General features: G+C 37.9%; 1 protein-coding gene across 2 annotated transcripts in view; it reads right to left on the bottom strand.

The window, feature by feature from the left end:
• Positions 1-250: 250 nt before the first annotated feature.
• The window catches only part of ccdc93 (CCC complex scaffolding subunit CCDC93), a 61,206-nt gene continuing 45,817 nt past the window's right edge, over positions 251-15,639 (bottom strand). For both annotated transcript variants that reach the window (XM_080199299.1, XM_080199300.1), the window contains 9 exons: positions 14,869-14,950; positions 14,230-14,304; positions 12,142-12,213; positions 11,081-11,189; positions 9,260-9,342; positions 7,445-7,482; positions 6,215-6,299; positions 3,264-3,377; positions 251-555 (listed from right to left, as the gene is read on the bottom strand). In XM_080199299.1, coding sequence (XP_080055425.1) covers positions 499-555; positions 3,264-3,377; positions 6,215-6,299; positions 7,445-7,482; positions 9,260-9,342; positions 11,081-11,189; positions 12,142-12,213; positions 14,230-14,304; positions 14,869-14,950 — 715 coding nt within the window. In that variant the 3' untranslated portion in view covers positions 251-498. The remainder of the gene's footprint in view (positions 556-3,263; positions 3,378-6,214; positions 6,300-7,444; positions 7,483-9,259; positions 9,343-11,080; positions 11,190-12,141; positions 12,214-14,229; positions 14,305-14,868; positions 14,951-15,639) is intronic.

Genomic DNA, 15,639 nt, shown 5'->3' with positions numbered 1-15,639 from the left:
GCATAATAAAGGTAATGTACAGAAAAATTCCAAGGACAGAAAATGCTAGAGCCACAATAAATCATTTTTGAAATAAATCATCCAATTAGAATTTGCAGTGCTAAGGTAACACCAAGAATTTTGCTTCCAAAATATCAAAGAAAAAACATATGCCCCTATAGTATAAGCTTTTGCATTAGCACTGGTGACTTGCAAATGTCAATTCAGCTTTAGTTGCAAAGAATGTTGTAATTTGCTCAAGTTCAGAAAATATATTTTGCAATCAATTTATTACACAGATCATTTTGCAACAGTAATACAACTGGTTTGCTCGGATCAGCTTCTTGAGTACTGACATACAAATGTGTTAAGTTCCCACTGAGTAAATTACACAAACAAAAATAAGCCATGGAATGCATTCAGTTCCATCTCCTATTCCTTAGCTTTTATTAAATAATGAACTCAGGTCATCAACTGGAGGAACACAGCAAGTCCACTTTAGATCCCTGGTGAATTCATTCAAGAAGCCCCTTTGGATCTCATTTTGGTCAATAACACTTCATTTTTACGACATTCCTGCAGATTAGAGCAAATTAAACATTAAAAAGAGGCTCACTACTGCAGAGAATACATTTATTTATAAGCACAGGAATTATTTGACAGCTTGTAAAAGTGATTATCTGAAATTGATTTAGTCAGAAACTACCATGATGGACACTAATTACTAAGATTCTACTGTAAGGCTTATTATCGTGATGTGCTTTTAACATTATTTGGAATACTGTGGTAGTGAAAGCACAGAATAGCTTGTGAAAAAGGTTTAACTTATTTCTCCTTCACCCCCAATACCTCCTCGTCCTATATTAATCAAAGCTTTTTAATCATTTCTCACTGCCTTTATTTTCTTTCACTCGGCTCCTCATTACTTCCTTCCCAGTTACTGGATTTGCCCTGAAATAGTCAACTCGTGCAGTTAGCTTCTCCATCTTGAATCTGATGGTGGGTTTTTAAATGACATTCAAGGACATGGTGGAATTCTTTGAGAACATTACATAGTGGACAATGGGGAACCTGTGGATGTGGCGTATCTGTATTTCCAGAAAGCATTTAACAAGATGCCACACCAAAGGCTGTTGCATAAGATGAAGATGCACGGTGTTACGGGTAATGTACTAACATGGATAGAGGATTGGCTAACAGAATGCAAAGAGTAGGGGTAAATGAGTGTTTTTCTGGTCTGCAGTGACTAGTGGTGTGCCTCACGGATCAGTGTTGGGACCGCCATCATTTACTATTTACATAGATGATTTGGAGTTGGAGACAAAGTGTAGTGTGTCAAAATTTGCAGATGACATTAAGATGAGTGGAAAGTGTGCAGAGGATGCTGGAAGTCTGCACAGGGATATAGATAATCTAAGTGAATGGAGAAGGGGCTGGCAGATGGAGTACAATGCTGGTAAATGTAAGGTCATCCATTTTGGTAGAAATAACAGCAAAATGGACTATTTAAATTGTAAAAAAACTGCAGCATGCTGCTGTGCAGATGGAGCTGGGTGTCCTTGTGCATGAATCACAAAAAATTGGTTTGCAGATGCAGCAGGTAATTAAGGCAGCAAATGGAATTTTGTCCTTCATGGCTGGAGGGATGGAATTTAAAAAACAGTGAGATTACGTTGCAGCTGTATAAGGTGCTGGTGGGACCACACCTGGAGTACTGTGTATGGTTTTGGTCTCCTTACTTGAGAAAGGATATACTGAGGGGGTGCAGAGGAGATTCACTAGTTGATTCTGGAGTTGAGAGGGTTGGCTTATAAGAACATAAGAAATAGGAGCAGGAGTAGGCCATCCAGCCCTTCGAGCCTGCCCCGCCATTCAATAAGATCATGGCTGATCTGTCGCTGCTCAGTTCCACTTTCCCGCCCTCTCCCCATGACCCTTAATCCCCTCTCCTATCAAAAACCCATCAACCCGCGTCTTAAAAATATTTAGCGAGGCAGCCTCCACCACTTCAATGGTACTTTCTGTACTTATGAGGAGAGACCGAGTAGACTGGGGCTCTACTCTCTGGAATTCAGAAGAATGAGGGGAGATCTTAAAGAAACATAAGATTATGAAGAGAATAGATAAGATAGAAGCAAGGAAGTTGTTTCTATTGGCAAGTGAAACTAGAATTAGGGAGCATGGCCTCAAAATAAGGGCAGCAGATTTAGGACTGAGTTGAGGAAGAACTTCTACACCCAAAGGGTTGTGAATCTGTGGAATTCCCTGCCCAGTGAAACAGTTGAGGTACCTCTGAGTATTTATAAGGATAGAAATTTTTTTTAAACAGTAAAGGAATTAAGGGCTATGGTGAGTGAGCGGGTAAGTGGAACTGAGTCCACGAAAAGATCAGCCATGATCTTACTGAATGGCAAAGCAGGCTTGAGGGGCCAGATGGCCTACTCCAGCTCCTAGTTCTTATGTTCTTAAATTGTCTGCATTGTTTTCTACTGCAATCACTTTGTTCTTGGTGACAATATATTTAAGACACATGTAATGTGATGTTTAAGTTATTCAACTGCAATTTGGTTAATTGGAAAGTTTACTTAAATTTGAATAACTTAATTTGACTGACCATTGTGACTTGCACATCAAATTGGCCTGTGCTAAACGTACAATCACTAATGCTCTCCAATTACCATGGATCAAATCCCTTGCTCCTGTGCAAGCTAAACTGAATTAAAGCCCTAGGTTCCCATGTTTCAGCCCATGCTGCTGCCTTTAACTTTCAGATGTGGAGCCTGCTCGCCATCTCAGCTCACTATGCCAGCTAACAGTAAACCCACGCCTGGTAATGAAGTTCGCTCACTTCCAGTGACAAGAAAAGAGGTATGGGGGAGAAAGGTCAGAGAGAGAGAAAGCTACAGGATGTAGATTAATGAAACAAAAATAAATAAAAAGAGCAAGGAATAGAAAATGAAAATACAGAAGCAAAAAATTGAGAAAATGAAGAAGCAAATTGACTAGCAATAGACATTTTTCTAAAGACTGTGTTGAATGCTATGATTGAAGGTCTTAGCACTTTTAAATTGAGGCACTCTTCTGGTTTCATGTAATTACTGAAATTATTCCCTCTAATTGTATTAGTTAGGCAACAACATTCTCAAAATTTGACAATTTATTTTTCTTTTCCATACTATAATCCTGTTGTTCCTTTGGCCAGTCACCCACTTGAGTGAAACAATCTGCTTAGACATTTGCCAAAATTATACAACTGAGTGCTTCAAAGTGATAAGATACATTACCTCTTTAAATTCTTTGACAGTTTTGAAATACAGACGCTGTTTCTCCAGCAGTTCAAGGTACTCATCATTCAACTGATCACGTCTCATTTTGTTTTCTTGCTTTTTCTTCTCCAACTTAGGTTGGGAGGGTAGGAATTCAGCAAAGAAAAAGAAAACAATTAAACAGAAAATAATTTTAAAATTATCAGCAATCGACTTGTAATGAGGACTATATTTACAACTGCAAGAGAATCAATTAAATATGGACACTATGGATGTGTTTGCTGATAATGTTCAGCACCATTCAGAAATCCTCAGATACTGATCTGCTCCATGTCCAAATGCATCAAAATGTGGACAATATCAAAGCTTAGCCGACAAAGTAGCAAGTAATATTTGTGCCACACAAGCACCAGGCAGTGACCACCTTCAACAAGAGAATCTAGCCATCACTATGACATTCAACAGCATTAATATCACAGAATCCCACAATCGACATCCCGGGGAGTTAACATTGATCAGATACTAGACTAGCTATACAAATACCATGGCAACACGCGCAGGTCAGAGGTGCGGAATCCTGTGATGAGTAACTCACCTACCAAAAAACATGTCCACCATCTGCAAGATACAGGTCAGGAGTTTGATGGAATACTCGTCATATGCTTGGATGAATGTAACTCCAACACCACTCAAGAAGTTTGACACCATCCAGGACAACACAATCCTCTTAATTTGACACCTCTCACACAAACATTCACTCCCTTCATCACTGGCAAACATGGGTAACAGGGTGTACCATCTACAAGATGCACTGCAGGAGCTCACCACGGCTCCTTAAGCAGCATCTTCCAAACCCATGACTATTACCATCTAGAAGGACAAGAACAGCAGATGCATAGGAACATCACATGGAAATCCCCTCCAGGTCACTTACCATACTGACTTGGAAATATATTGCTGTCCTTCACTGTCACTGGGTTAAGTTCCTGCATATCCCCCCTTTACAGCACTATGATCGTACCCACAGCGCACTAATTGCAGTAGTTCAAGATAGCATCTCACCATGACCTTCTCATGGGCAATAAAATGGTGGCTTAGCTAGTGATGCTCCATATCACGTAAAAATAGATTTCTAAAAATGAAGAACTTATACTCTTGATTGCTGGAGGTGGTGCATCTTGGGCAGAATGTTAAAATGAAATACTGGCCGTGTGCACAGTGGATAAAGATCGTATCATACTATTTAGAGAGCAGCGAGTTCATGGCCAACACCTCTGCATCAACCAATATCGCCAAAAACAGTTTTCATCTCATTTATTTTTTGTGGGATCTTGCCAGATGCGAACTGGTTGCTTCACTAAATTACAAAGCAACAGTGATGACACTTCACAAGTAAATAATTGTTAGCCAAGCAATTTGAAACAATGATAACAATGCACATATAACTTTTAGCATCGTTCCTTGCCATTATCAAGCTTCAAGGTTTTCAAAAACAGACAGGTCATTTATAGAATGGAGAAATCTAGTTTCACATACTCTGGTTTCTGAAATGTGTTCTGAAGCAATTCCATGACCAGTATTTTCTCAGTCCAAGTAGGGAGGAGGTATTGCTGGATCTGGTGCTGGGGAATGAAGTGGGCCAAGTAAACAAAGTGTAAGTGGGGGAAACACTTGAGTGATCAAATCATAAGGTTTAGATTAGAAAGGCAAGAAGAATCCAACTCCTAAATTAGAAAAGGCTCATTCTCAATTGGAAGAGGGGATCTAGCCAGAGTAAAACAGAATCAAAGACTAACAGAAGAGACTCAAATTAACAATGCATGAACATTAAAAGGAGATGCTTCATGTCCAGGCTATGCACATTCCAACAAAGCAAAAGGATAACAGGAACCAAAGCCAAGGCTTTTGGATGATGAGGAGGATAAGAAATTATGAAACAAAAGCAAAGGGAGCATGCATGATGCATGTCAGGCAAATACTTCAAGTGAGAACCAGGTCAACTACAACAGGGGACAAGAGGAGGAAGAGGGAATAAGAATGGAATCTCAGTTCACAAATGGGAGCATGAAAATAAATAGGTAATAAGAATTGGATGGAGTCTACTAGTGATAAAGAGGGGTTGGATATGCTTAGTATTCTAGTTTTGCCCTGCACTCTAAGAGTACCTTGTATCTGTGTTACTATGGAAGAGGACGCTGAAATTGCCAGACGTAATAGATAGTGTGAAAAGCAAGAGGCTGAACGTTCTGTAAAGGCTGGTTATGCTTAGAGCAGATAGCAGAAGGGTTTGCCAAAATCTTCCGTTTTTCCCTACATACAGAGAAGCTGGGGTTATTCCCCTTGGGACAAAGGAGATTCAGGAGCAATTTGAAGCAGTACAAAACTACAGATTCAGATAAGGTAGATAAAGAAAAGCTGTCCCTGTTAGCTGATGGTACAAGGATTAAGGGAACACACTTAAATTTTTGCTTTGGGGGTGGGAAGAGGAAGCACTTTTTCTTAAATGCAGACAGTGGTAATGATCTGGAACCCACTTTGAATGAAGATGGTGGTAGCAGGGGCAATGAATAAAATCTAAAGGAAACTGACTGGGCACTTGAGCAAAATAAACTTGGAGCACAGATATACAGTAGAGGAAAGGGACTGATTAGATTGCTTTACAGAAAGCTGGCATGAACTCACTAAACTGATTGTTATTTCAGCGCAGGAGGCCAATGACAGTGACTAAGAATTCAAAGATGCATCTTATTTGGTCCAGATATTTTGTTTAAAAAAACCTTAGATTTGTTTTTTACAGAAGTATTGTCACTATGTTCTGCACTCAAATTATGTCTGGTTTCCTTCATCCCTACATTTAACATTCTTACAGTTATTTTCGATTGTACAATATGAATGTTGGGACCTCTTTATCCTTTCAATAGTTTCATATCATCAGTGCCAAATAGAATAGCTGAAACAAACTGGATTACCTTCATGCGATTCTGTTTAATGCCTTCCACAATCTGTTCCATCTGTCGCAGGAACTGATCTCGAGCAGTAGTTGCAGCCATTGCCCTGAAAAATATTTCAGAATGGAAGTTTACGAAAACACTGCACAAAATGGAAACAAACTAGAACTGGAACTAGGGGGCATAGCTTAAAAATAACAGTCTCACTATTTAAGACACAGATGAGGTGCAATTTATTTTCTCAGACAATCATTGATCTTTGGAATTCTCTTCTCCTGTGAGCAGTAGCGGCTTAGTCATTCAATGTATAATATATTCAAGGTTCTGAGACAGTTTTGATAGCCGAGGAGTGCTGTAGGGATCGTGTTCAGTTAGGAAATTGGAGAGGTCAAAATCAGAAAAGTCATTGCCTTATTGGATAGCATAGCAGGCTTGAGGGGTCAAATGGTATACTGCTATTTGAGCTTTTGGTATATTTCATGTTTACTTAGATCAGAAATATTCCGAAGGCACAATATTATTTCAAATTTTAGATTTGAAAGGGGAGGCAAAAAACAGATGCTTAAGAATGCAGCCAGTACTTCCTTCCCATCCGTTCCACCATACAAACAAATCTAATGACAGTATTGGGCCAAAGAAAGGGACTAGGAATATCTGAACAGTAGGGAAATTAAGGGAGATTATTGTACAGGCACGACTAGGTTTGCAAGTCTAAGTTCTTGCAAAAATGCCTAATCCACTTTTGAGAAACGGGTAATTAAATGAAAAAAAAAGTATTACTCAGCCAAAGGGGATTTAATAGCCTGATGATTAATTGGATAATCCAACCAAATCCCTTTGATTCAAAATTGATAAAAGTTCTAACATAAAAGTTACAGTATACTTTACTTGCACTAATAATACATTGATTACTTCATTTTTTGATGATCTCATGGGATTTAATTACCAAAATGCATATTGAGGACATTAACTGAGGATAAACAACTGCAAGATATCCAAGAACCCATAACACTTCACTAAAGTCAGAAACTAATATGGGCAATTTGCTAGTTTAAAGGGCTTTCCTTAAAACTGGAAGATAGTGTGTATTTAGGAATCACACTGCAAGCAAACCTGTTGACTCAAAAAATGTTCCCCAATTATGGAGCATGTTTAACAAATGAACTCTTATAACCTCTGCGAAGGTACAAAATAGTGTGGCAAACTCTGCCCCATCTCAGCATACATTTATATAATTAGCATGGTACTTACTGTTGAAAGTTATCATGAATTGAATTCAACAAGTTAACCTGACAAAAGAGAAGTTGGATCAGTTCTTTAGACAAGCATTGATAAAATTTTTCTAGCGCTCATTTTGCCGAAGTTTTAGTTCTTCATAAAGCACTGAACTTTATATCTTGCAATAACTAAACATGCTTACACAAGTCAAAACATAGGCATAGCCAAGGCTTACTAAAACCCTCAAAAGGGCCGTTGCCTGTACATGAAAGTTCGCTTTTGTCATCAATTGGCAAAATTATTCCCCTAGCTAGACACCTACACTTTTAAACAGAACTGGAAAACATTTTACAAACAAAGCTCCCCACTAATCTTCAGTTTCTCTTTGCCTCCTGGTCCACGGTCCCCCAGTTATTAACTGAAACTTGCTCCTGACATTTGTCATAAGCCTCCCTTTTTTGTTGATTTACTTTTACTGCATTATCCAGGGCATGGTAGCTTTGGATGCTCTACCTTTGAATAAGGTATGCCTAATTTGTACTAAACCCTCTCCTCCTTCAATTTCTTAATTACTCCCATCTTTTGGGATTGCATTTTCTAATCTACCTGCATAAAATCTCTTGAAATCATTGAAATTAGCTTTTCCTCATTAGAGAATTTTTACTGTCTACATTTTTGGTTCTCTATGAACAGAATTATGTCAGGCACACTGTTGGCTAGGTGATTAATGTTCTATTTTGATTTTATTGGTGTTTTAAGTAAATCTAATCAATTTAGCACAATTAACTCTTCACTAATTGATGCAAATATGGGATTCAAAATCTATGAAAACAAAAGGAACTTCATTAATAACTGGCTTTTTGAGAAATAGTTTCTCAAAATATCTTTGTGCACGTTCAAATGGTACATCACCAGATTCTTCTTATTAAAATAGTTTTATGGACTTCAAAAATATTTAACACTTATTGAGAGACAACTTTTTTGGCAGTTATACGTATCCTTTGAAGGAATTTTCTTTTCCAGATACAAAGATTCCTGGAAAACTAATTTGCTATCCCTTGACAGCTTTGGGTGAAACAGCCTCTTGCTCCCTATATATTTCCCAACCTCATATTATTTTGAATATATACTGATGAAGACAAATCCATTAAAGCTTAAATCAAACTGATTCAAGCTCAGTTATGAACGCCACCTTGGATCATTGAACTAACAGTCAAATCCATCACTTCTGCTATAGCTACATTTCAGGTGGGGGGGGGGGGGGGGGGGGGGGGCAGAGGGAGAGGGAGAGGGAGAGAAATAAAACAAGTCTTCAAACACCGTAATTTAAGTTTCAGGAGGCTTAGTGGTTAAATGCATTACTATGTTTTTCTGAGCAAAGGTCTCAAGACTTGTTGCCAGTTCTTGGAAAGGGATCAGAACAGTATAGTGCTAAACTGAGCTTAATACCACTGAATCAAAGAGGGATATTAATAAACAGCCAGAATTTTTGCTAAGTGTAAGAAAGGAGGGAATGAATGTTTAAGATAATGAAATTCAATGCTGATTAGAAGGATGCAAATCCAACTCCCCCAACTCGCTTTCTCTTCAAACTAACTAAAATGCCTGATTTTATTTTTGTTTTCAGTTCTGAAAGGCGCAAACTTCGATGATGTCCTTTTACAGATTTTGACCGATTTTCTGTGCAGTTCTATCTTTGCTTTGCTTTTAAACCAGCCAATGTCAAGCATGTGCAGTTTTAAAAAAATTGATAGTGTAGAAACTTTGGATGAGTCCATTTGCCACAATTATTTCAAGTACTAAACAGTAAGCTAAGACAAAGCAAAAAGTTGTCCCAAATTTCCTTACCTCTTTTTCCAAGTACACTTTTTTATCGTCAAGTGTATTATAAAGTGTAAAGAACTGTTTTGTTTCCTTGTGTGTTGCTGCAACTGCAATAGAACAAAAGTAGCAGTTTTCAGGACTAATTGAGAAAATCCTACACTTAGGAAATGCATTAAAGATTTCTTATAAACTGTAATCTACAAGTGAGGCTTAATTAAAATGTTACAGAAATGCTTTCCATCATGTTTGATAAGTAAAGCAACACAAAAATGAACGCAATGTAGGCATGAGTTAGGGGACAACTCAGTGCTACAAAAGTACAAAATCATTAGCAACATTGATTCACTCAGTTTTTAAATCTTGCCTAAACCAGCTGAAACATTTCAGAAGTAATTTAGGTTTTATGTTTTCCCCCCTCAGAACGAGGATTAAAAAAAACTATACAGCTTACAGTCTTGCTCTTTCCATCTAAAACTTATTCCATGAAACCTACTACTCCCTTAACCCCTTTGTACCCCACTCTCTCCCAACATTTCAGCTTCTGACCATAGTTAGATCAGCCTCAGATACCTCTTCCATAATCACCTCCGCAACAGTCAAATTTCCCACCCTGCTTTCAAAACTTAAATTTCCAAGGTCCCCTCAACTTATCACCTCCAACTACCATGTAATCTTCAACCTTTCTTTCTCTCAAGTTTTGCAAAGTGTTGCCTCCATCTTCATTTTTATTTTAGGCCTTTCAAATCAACTATTTGCCCTTGTGTAGCACAAATAGCACACAAGTAAAATTTAGCAATATCCTTCCATGACTGCAGCAATAATACATTTTCCTGGAATCTTCGGCAGTTTTCAAACATTGGTCCATCCTTTTTGAACATCCTCGACAGTCCAACATTGTAAGCACCGTTCCTTTCCTATTCCACTCTCTTCCTCCAAAATCTCTCCATGAAAGATTCCCCCATGATTTACCCCAGTGTTCTCATCTTGACTCCATCTTGCAGGTTTCTGATCTGTTGCATCTCGGCTACACATCTCTCTGCTTTGTCCAGCTTTAGCTCAGTTGGTTTCAAAGTTAATGTTTTGAAGATTGTTTTTTGAAGCCATCACTACTAAGTGGGACTTGAAAAAAATGTTTTACGATCATTTGCGTTTCTAAAGCACTCATGCAAAAAGATGCAAAGTCCTCCAAGACATCTTTTTGCACATTATAACATTAGATAATTGCAAACATTTATATACAAAAAACTTTTGAGACTAATTTTTCAAAACTCAATTAATTCTTGGCATGAGGGAATTATCTTGGGAGGAAATGTTGGATAGGTTGGGCCTGTAGCCATTGGAGTTTAGAAAAATAAGAGATGATCTCATTGAAATAAAAGGACTTAAGGAAACTTGACAAAATGGATGCTGGAAAGGATATTTCACCTTGTGCTACAGGTCACAACTAAAATGACCCAGTTTCAGAATAGTGTCTCCCATTTATAAACAGAAAAAAAAAGTTTCTTTTTGAGGGTCCTACATTTGTGGAACTCTTCCACAGAATTCTGAGGCATGGCATTGAATATTTTAAAGATGGAAGTAGACAGATTATCTTGAGTATTGAGAGTTGGCAGGATAGTGGCATCAAGGCCATAATCAGATCAGCCAGGATGTTATTGAATGGCAGATTATGCTCAAGGGCCAAATGACCTACTCCCAATTCAAATGGTCACACAACCAACTACTAAGTACTTCTCAGCACTTAGAAGTTAGTAGTCATTTGTTATGTCCATTACTGGACTTCAAGGAGGAGGTCATTAGGAAAGGATGCACACACCATTCAAAAAGTTTAGATTAAATGCATACCTTGATTGTAGAGCTCAATAAATCGTTTCTGATATTGATTCAATTCAGCCCTGCTTGGTACTTCATCAATTTTTCGTTGCAAAACAGCAATTTCTCTATTTCGACGGGCCTAAAAAAGTATTTGCAAATTAACCTTGGTCTACACAACATCAAAACTAGATAGTGTATGTAGCAAGTCAGTATATTTCTGTCCAAACAAGTATATAGTTTAAATCAGTAGTTTCATTCCTGCAATGACCAGTATAAATTTCAAACAATGAAATTAAAAAGTAATCCAGTCTATTTTATTGAATTCCTAAAATTTGTATCCTGAATTCTTTGATCTATATCAATAATTTGGACACCCCACTTGGAAGTCAAACTTCTAAATATTCAAGTTTATTATTAGCATTAGAAAAGCAAATATTGCTAGAAATTTAAAAACAAAAAATGCTGGAAATACTCAGCAGCTCTTCCAGCAGCTGTGGAGATAGCGAGTGAGTTAAATTTTAAGTGAGGACCTTTCAACATAACTATGTTTCTTTCTACAAAGATGCTGCCTGATCCATTCAGTACTTCCAGCATTTGCTTTTATACAAGGAACTTGTTTTGTGCAATCTTTTGCAACCATCACCATTCATCTTGTTGCATTTTCTGGGATATGTAAAAATAGGCGCTGTGTTTACTAACCTGGTCACTGCATTATAAAGTGACTCACTGATGCACAGAACTCAAAATCCATATTTTGTTTTACTTCCTCAGTGTATGTTTTGTTTTGCAATTAGTACATGAGAAATGAAAGATGATTTCAATCATATAGGTGATGCGGTGAACCTTTAAATCTTATTAGTGGATAACAAAAAATTGCTTTGTTAAAGAGATTGTTAGTTTTCCTGTCAAATGCTAATAGGAATATAATAGTGTAACAACATACCCTGGGATGACAAAAAATTGATGAGACATCTAGGATTCAGCGGTGGATTCAGTGACAGTAATGCCTTGTGCATCAAGGGTTGGTGGTTTGATTCTTCCCTATTGAAGATGATATTGCTTGGTACTAGTGTGACATGAATGTTACTTACCAACAACAGTCGAATTTTCTGTAGTTTTTCTTTGTCTCCTTTATACTGTTGCTCTATTAATGCATTGTGTTCCTAGTTAAAAATCAAAACAGATTGTTTAAAACAAACTTTAGTACACATTATCCTGATATAACACTTGCAGATTCTTCTAAAAGTTCTTTGCAATTCAAAATATTAAACCATTGGAAGCAAAGAGACTACTGGTGTCATTAACTGAAGATAATTACTGTAGCAACCATTTACACATTTTCAGGATGCATAAATCACCCTGATTTGCTATGTGCAGAATTAATCCTAAGGAACCCTTGTTTGGGAATTGGATTCCACCCTCCTGGAGAATTTTTCTCTCCATCTGCTAATCTACTGAAAAGTCTGCCAGGTGAAATGTTTGTGACCAGTATACGACTGTAGAGGAAATATTATTTAACTGGGAAAGAGGGAAGACTTGACTAGCACTAGAATCTCAGAAATTGTGAGGTGTCCAGAATTCAAAGCAACTTGCAAATAGGAGATACAGACAATTTTGAAATGGTAAATTAGCAAGATCTTATTTATTGAATATTTTTGTGGGACAGTAGTGTCTGGGGGACAAATCTATACCATGTAAAAATTTGCTTTTCAGAATAAAATTTTACATGGTATAACTTGATCTTCACTAATGTTGTATTGACATTGCGAGTGTAATGCACGCAAGGAAAGTAGTTGTGGCCCCCAACTGTTAAATCTACCATAATAGATAGTTCAAAGACATGCAGGTTAAGTGGACTGGCCATGCTAAATAGCCCCTTAGTCTCAGGGAGACTCGCTAGGGTAAATGCATGGGTTATGGGGAGAAGGCTTGAGTGAGATTGTGTTTTTCTTTACTGTAGGGTTCTATGATACAACTGGGGAGATCAAAAGTTATCATATTTACCACAGGTTTTAATGGAGAATGACTGGTCCAGTATTCAGATTGTCAAATCCATGTATGGTTAATGCATCGTCTGACCAATCTGGAGACATTGAATATTACTGACCAAAGCATAACTTATGCTGTGTCTTTATTAACTATTGGTTAGACCCCAGCCGGAATATTATGGTCAATTCTAGGGACTATATTTTATAGAAAGAATTGGTTGGTTGGTTGGGGGGGGGGGGGCGAGGGGGAGAGAGAGAGAGAGAGAGAGAGAGAGAGAGAGTGGTCAGAGTCCTGAATACATTTTTTCCAAAAATCATGAAAATAGATCAAGCCATTTATAATTTCTCATTACTCTTACCAGGACTGTCTGCTATGTAACAGCAGTCCTTCATTGGCTCTGAAAAGCTTGGGATGTCTCTAGGTCATGAAAGGCCCTATTATAACAATAACTTATTTTCTGTTGTCTATGCCAATCAGCTGGAAAACCTTTCTGCAAATAAGGAGGCATGGCTACTTTTTAATCGAGCCTTGCATTAAAACACCACAGGAGAACTTTAGCACTACATGATTTACAGTATATTTAGAGTAATGACTGACAATAAGGAAAAGAGCAATAATGAAGCCATTTTATCTTCTTTGGTCTTTTTTGGATCTTCAAGAACTGGGTGCAAAATATTTGGAATGAATTTGCAAGGAAATACCGAACATGATATTTAAGAACACTTTGGGTATGGGAGACTACCGGTTATGCCACGAGACTGAACAAACTGGAAAAAATTTGAACAAGCATTCAAGCTAAAACATTTACTTCTGCGATATGGGGTTAGCATGAAGATAAAATATGATGAGAAGGCAAGGAAATGAATAGGATTAGCTTAGATAGTTCCAAATGAATTAGCAGCACTGGCTGATCGGCACAGACAACAGAAAATAAATGGCTTCATAAGCCATTTTCTGTGATGCCAATTCTTTAAATCTGTAGAAGTAACTGATTTTTGGATACTATTCATTAAAAGGACAAATAAAGGTGCAGCAACTTTCTCCAGGCCATCTTGACTTCAGCACTCATTTCAGATAGGAAGGGAAAATAAAACAAATTGGATATCTCCATTTGATGTTCATCTCAACAATACCATGCAGATTAGTACAGATAAGCTATTCATCAAGATGTCATTTACAGTGTCACATACCTTTTCTTCAGCTTCTTCAGTCCCTGCTACATCCTTAAGATTTTTGATAACCTGCTGCAATCGGGTCATTTCTTCCTGTAAATAAACAGCTCAAAAGTCACAGAAAGAAAATTGCCAGAAATAAAGTTGGAAGTTCTCTCATTTACTAAGTTGTACTTTGTGTCATATTAGTTCATGTTGAATCACAGACTTTTTGGCATCACAAATTGTAATAGAAATGTACAACACATTAATGCCTGAGGTTCTCTCAGGATGCTCTGGTTTCCTCCCACAGTCTGAAGGTGGGGGAAAAATGTGGCCTGGGTGGGATTATGGTTGGTGCAGACTTGATGGGCTGAATGGCCACATCCTGCACCGTAGGGATTCTATTCTAGCATATTCTGCATATAAGACTAAGTGACCCAGGCGCACAGTCCGAAAAAAGTAAGCAATTTTCACATTACAAGAAAATATGATTAATTAAAGTCATTTGAACTATACGCTCAGTCAGTGACTGACTGATAAGGACAAGAGACAGGTGAAATTCTTTAAAGATCCGAGGTATATCATCCAGCTAAACAAGTTTAAGGCTTCTGTTACTTCAGTAGCGTGCTAACTTAACACTATACATTCATACAGAACAGGATGTGAAACACTTACCCTGCAATGATTCCTAAATTGCTGTTCCTGGTCCTTTAGGCCTTCATTCATTGTGACCAATGCTCGCAACTTCTCCAGTATACTAATTAGAAACAGAGTTTTATTTTTGCACTAATATAAAATACTATAGTGAAAACAGAAAATGTTGGAAATATTCAGCAGGTCAGACAGTAGCTATGGAGAGAGAGCCAGAACTAATTTTGCAGGTCTGTAACCCGTACAGGCAAGCTGTGTAGTGATACTGATGCTGGACTAGTAATCTAGAGTAATGCTCTGGGGACTTTTGGATCCACCGCAGCACTATCACTGTGCTAAATGGGATAGATTGCAAACAGATCTAGTAACTCTATACTGGACATTCATAAGACTGTGGGCCATCAGTAGCAGCACAATTGTATTTCATTACAAATCAGTAACCTCATAGCCCAGGCCCAGCATAACTTCTGCTCTATTTCCACCACATTTTTCTCATGAAGATAATAGACAAAGCTCAGCATTTTTATAACTAACAAATCAGATCTAATCTTTACACTGCTGCCACATCCTGTCATGAGTGCTGGAGGAGGATGTCCCCAAACATCCTCACCCTCAATGAACTGGCATCACCAGTGCCCAAGCATATCCAGCCAATTCCATTCATTCTACATGAACAGCTGAAGGCAGTAGATACTGCAAAGGCTATGGGGCCCTGACAATATGCCACAATAGCACTGAAGTACTCCCAAACTTACCACACCCCATGCCTTTCAGTACATATCCTATGGCAAAAAC

The sequence above is a fragment of the Carcharhinus amblyrhynchos genome, chromosome 11, assembly GCF_965287045.1.
Source record: "Carcharhinus amblyrhynchos chromosome 11, sCarAmb.v2.hapA, whole genome shotgun sequence".
Lineage (NCBI taxonomy): Eukaryota > Metazoa > Chordata > Chondrichthyes > Carcharhiniformes > Carcharhinidae > Carcharhinus > Carcharhinus amblyrhynchos.
The sequence above is the reverse complement of the archived record's forward strand: the minus strand, read 5'-3'. Positions and strand labels throughout refer to the sequence as shown.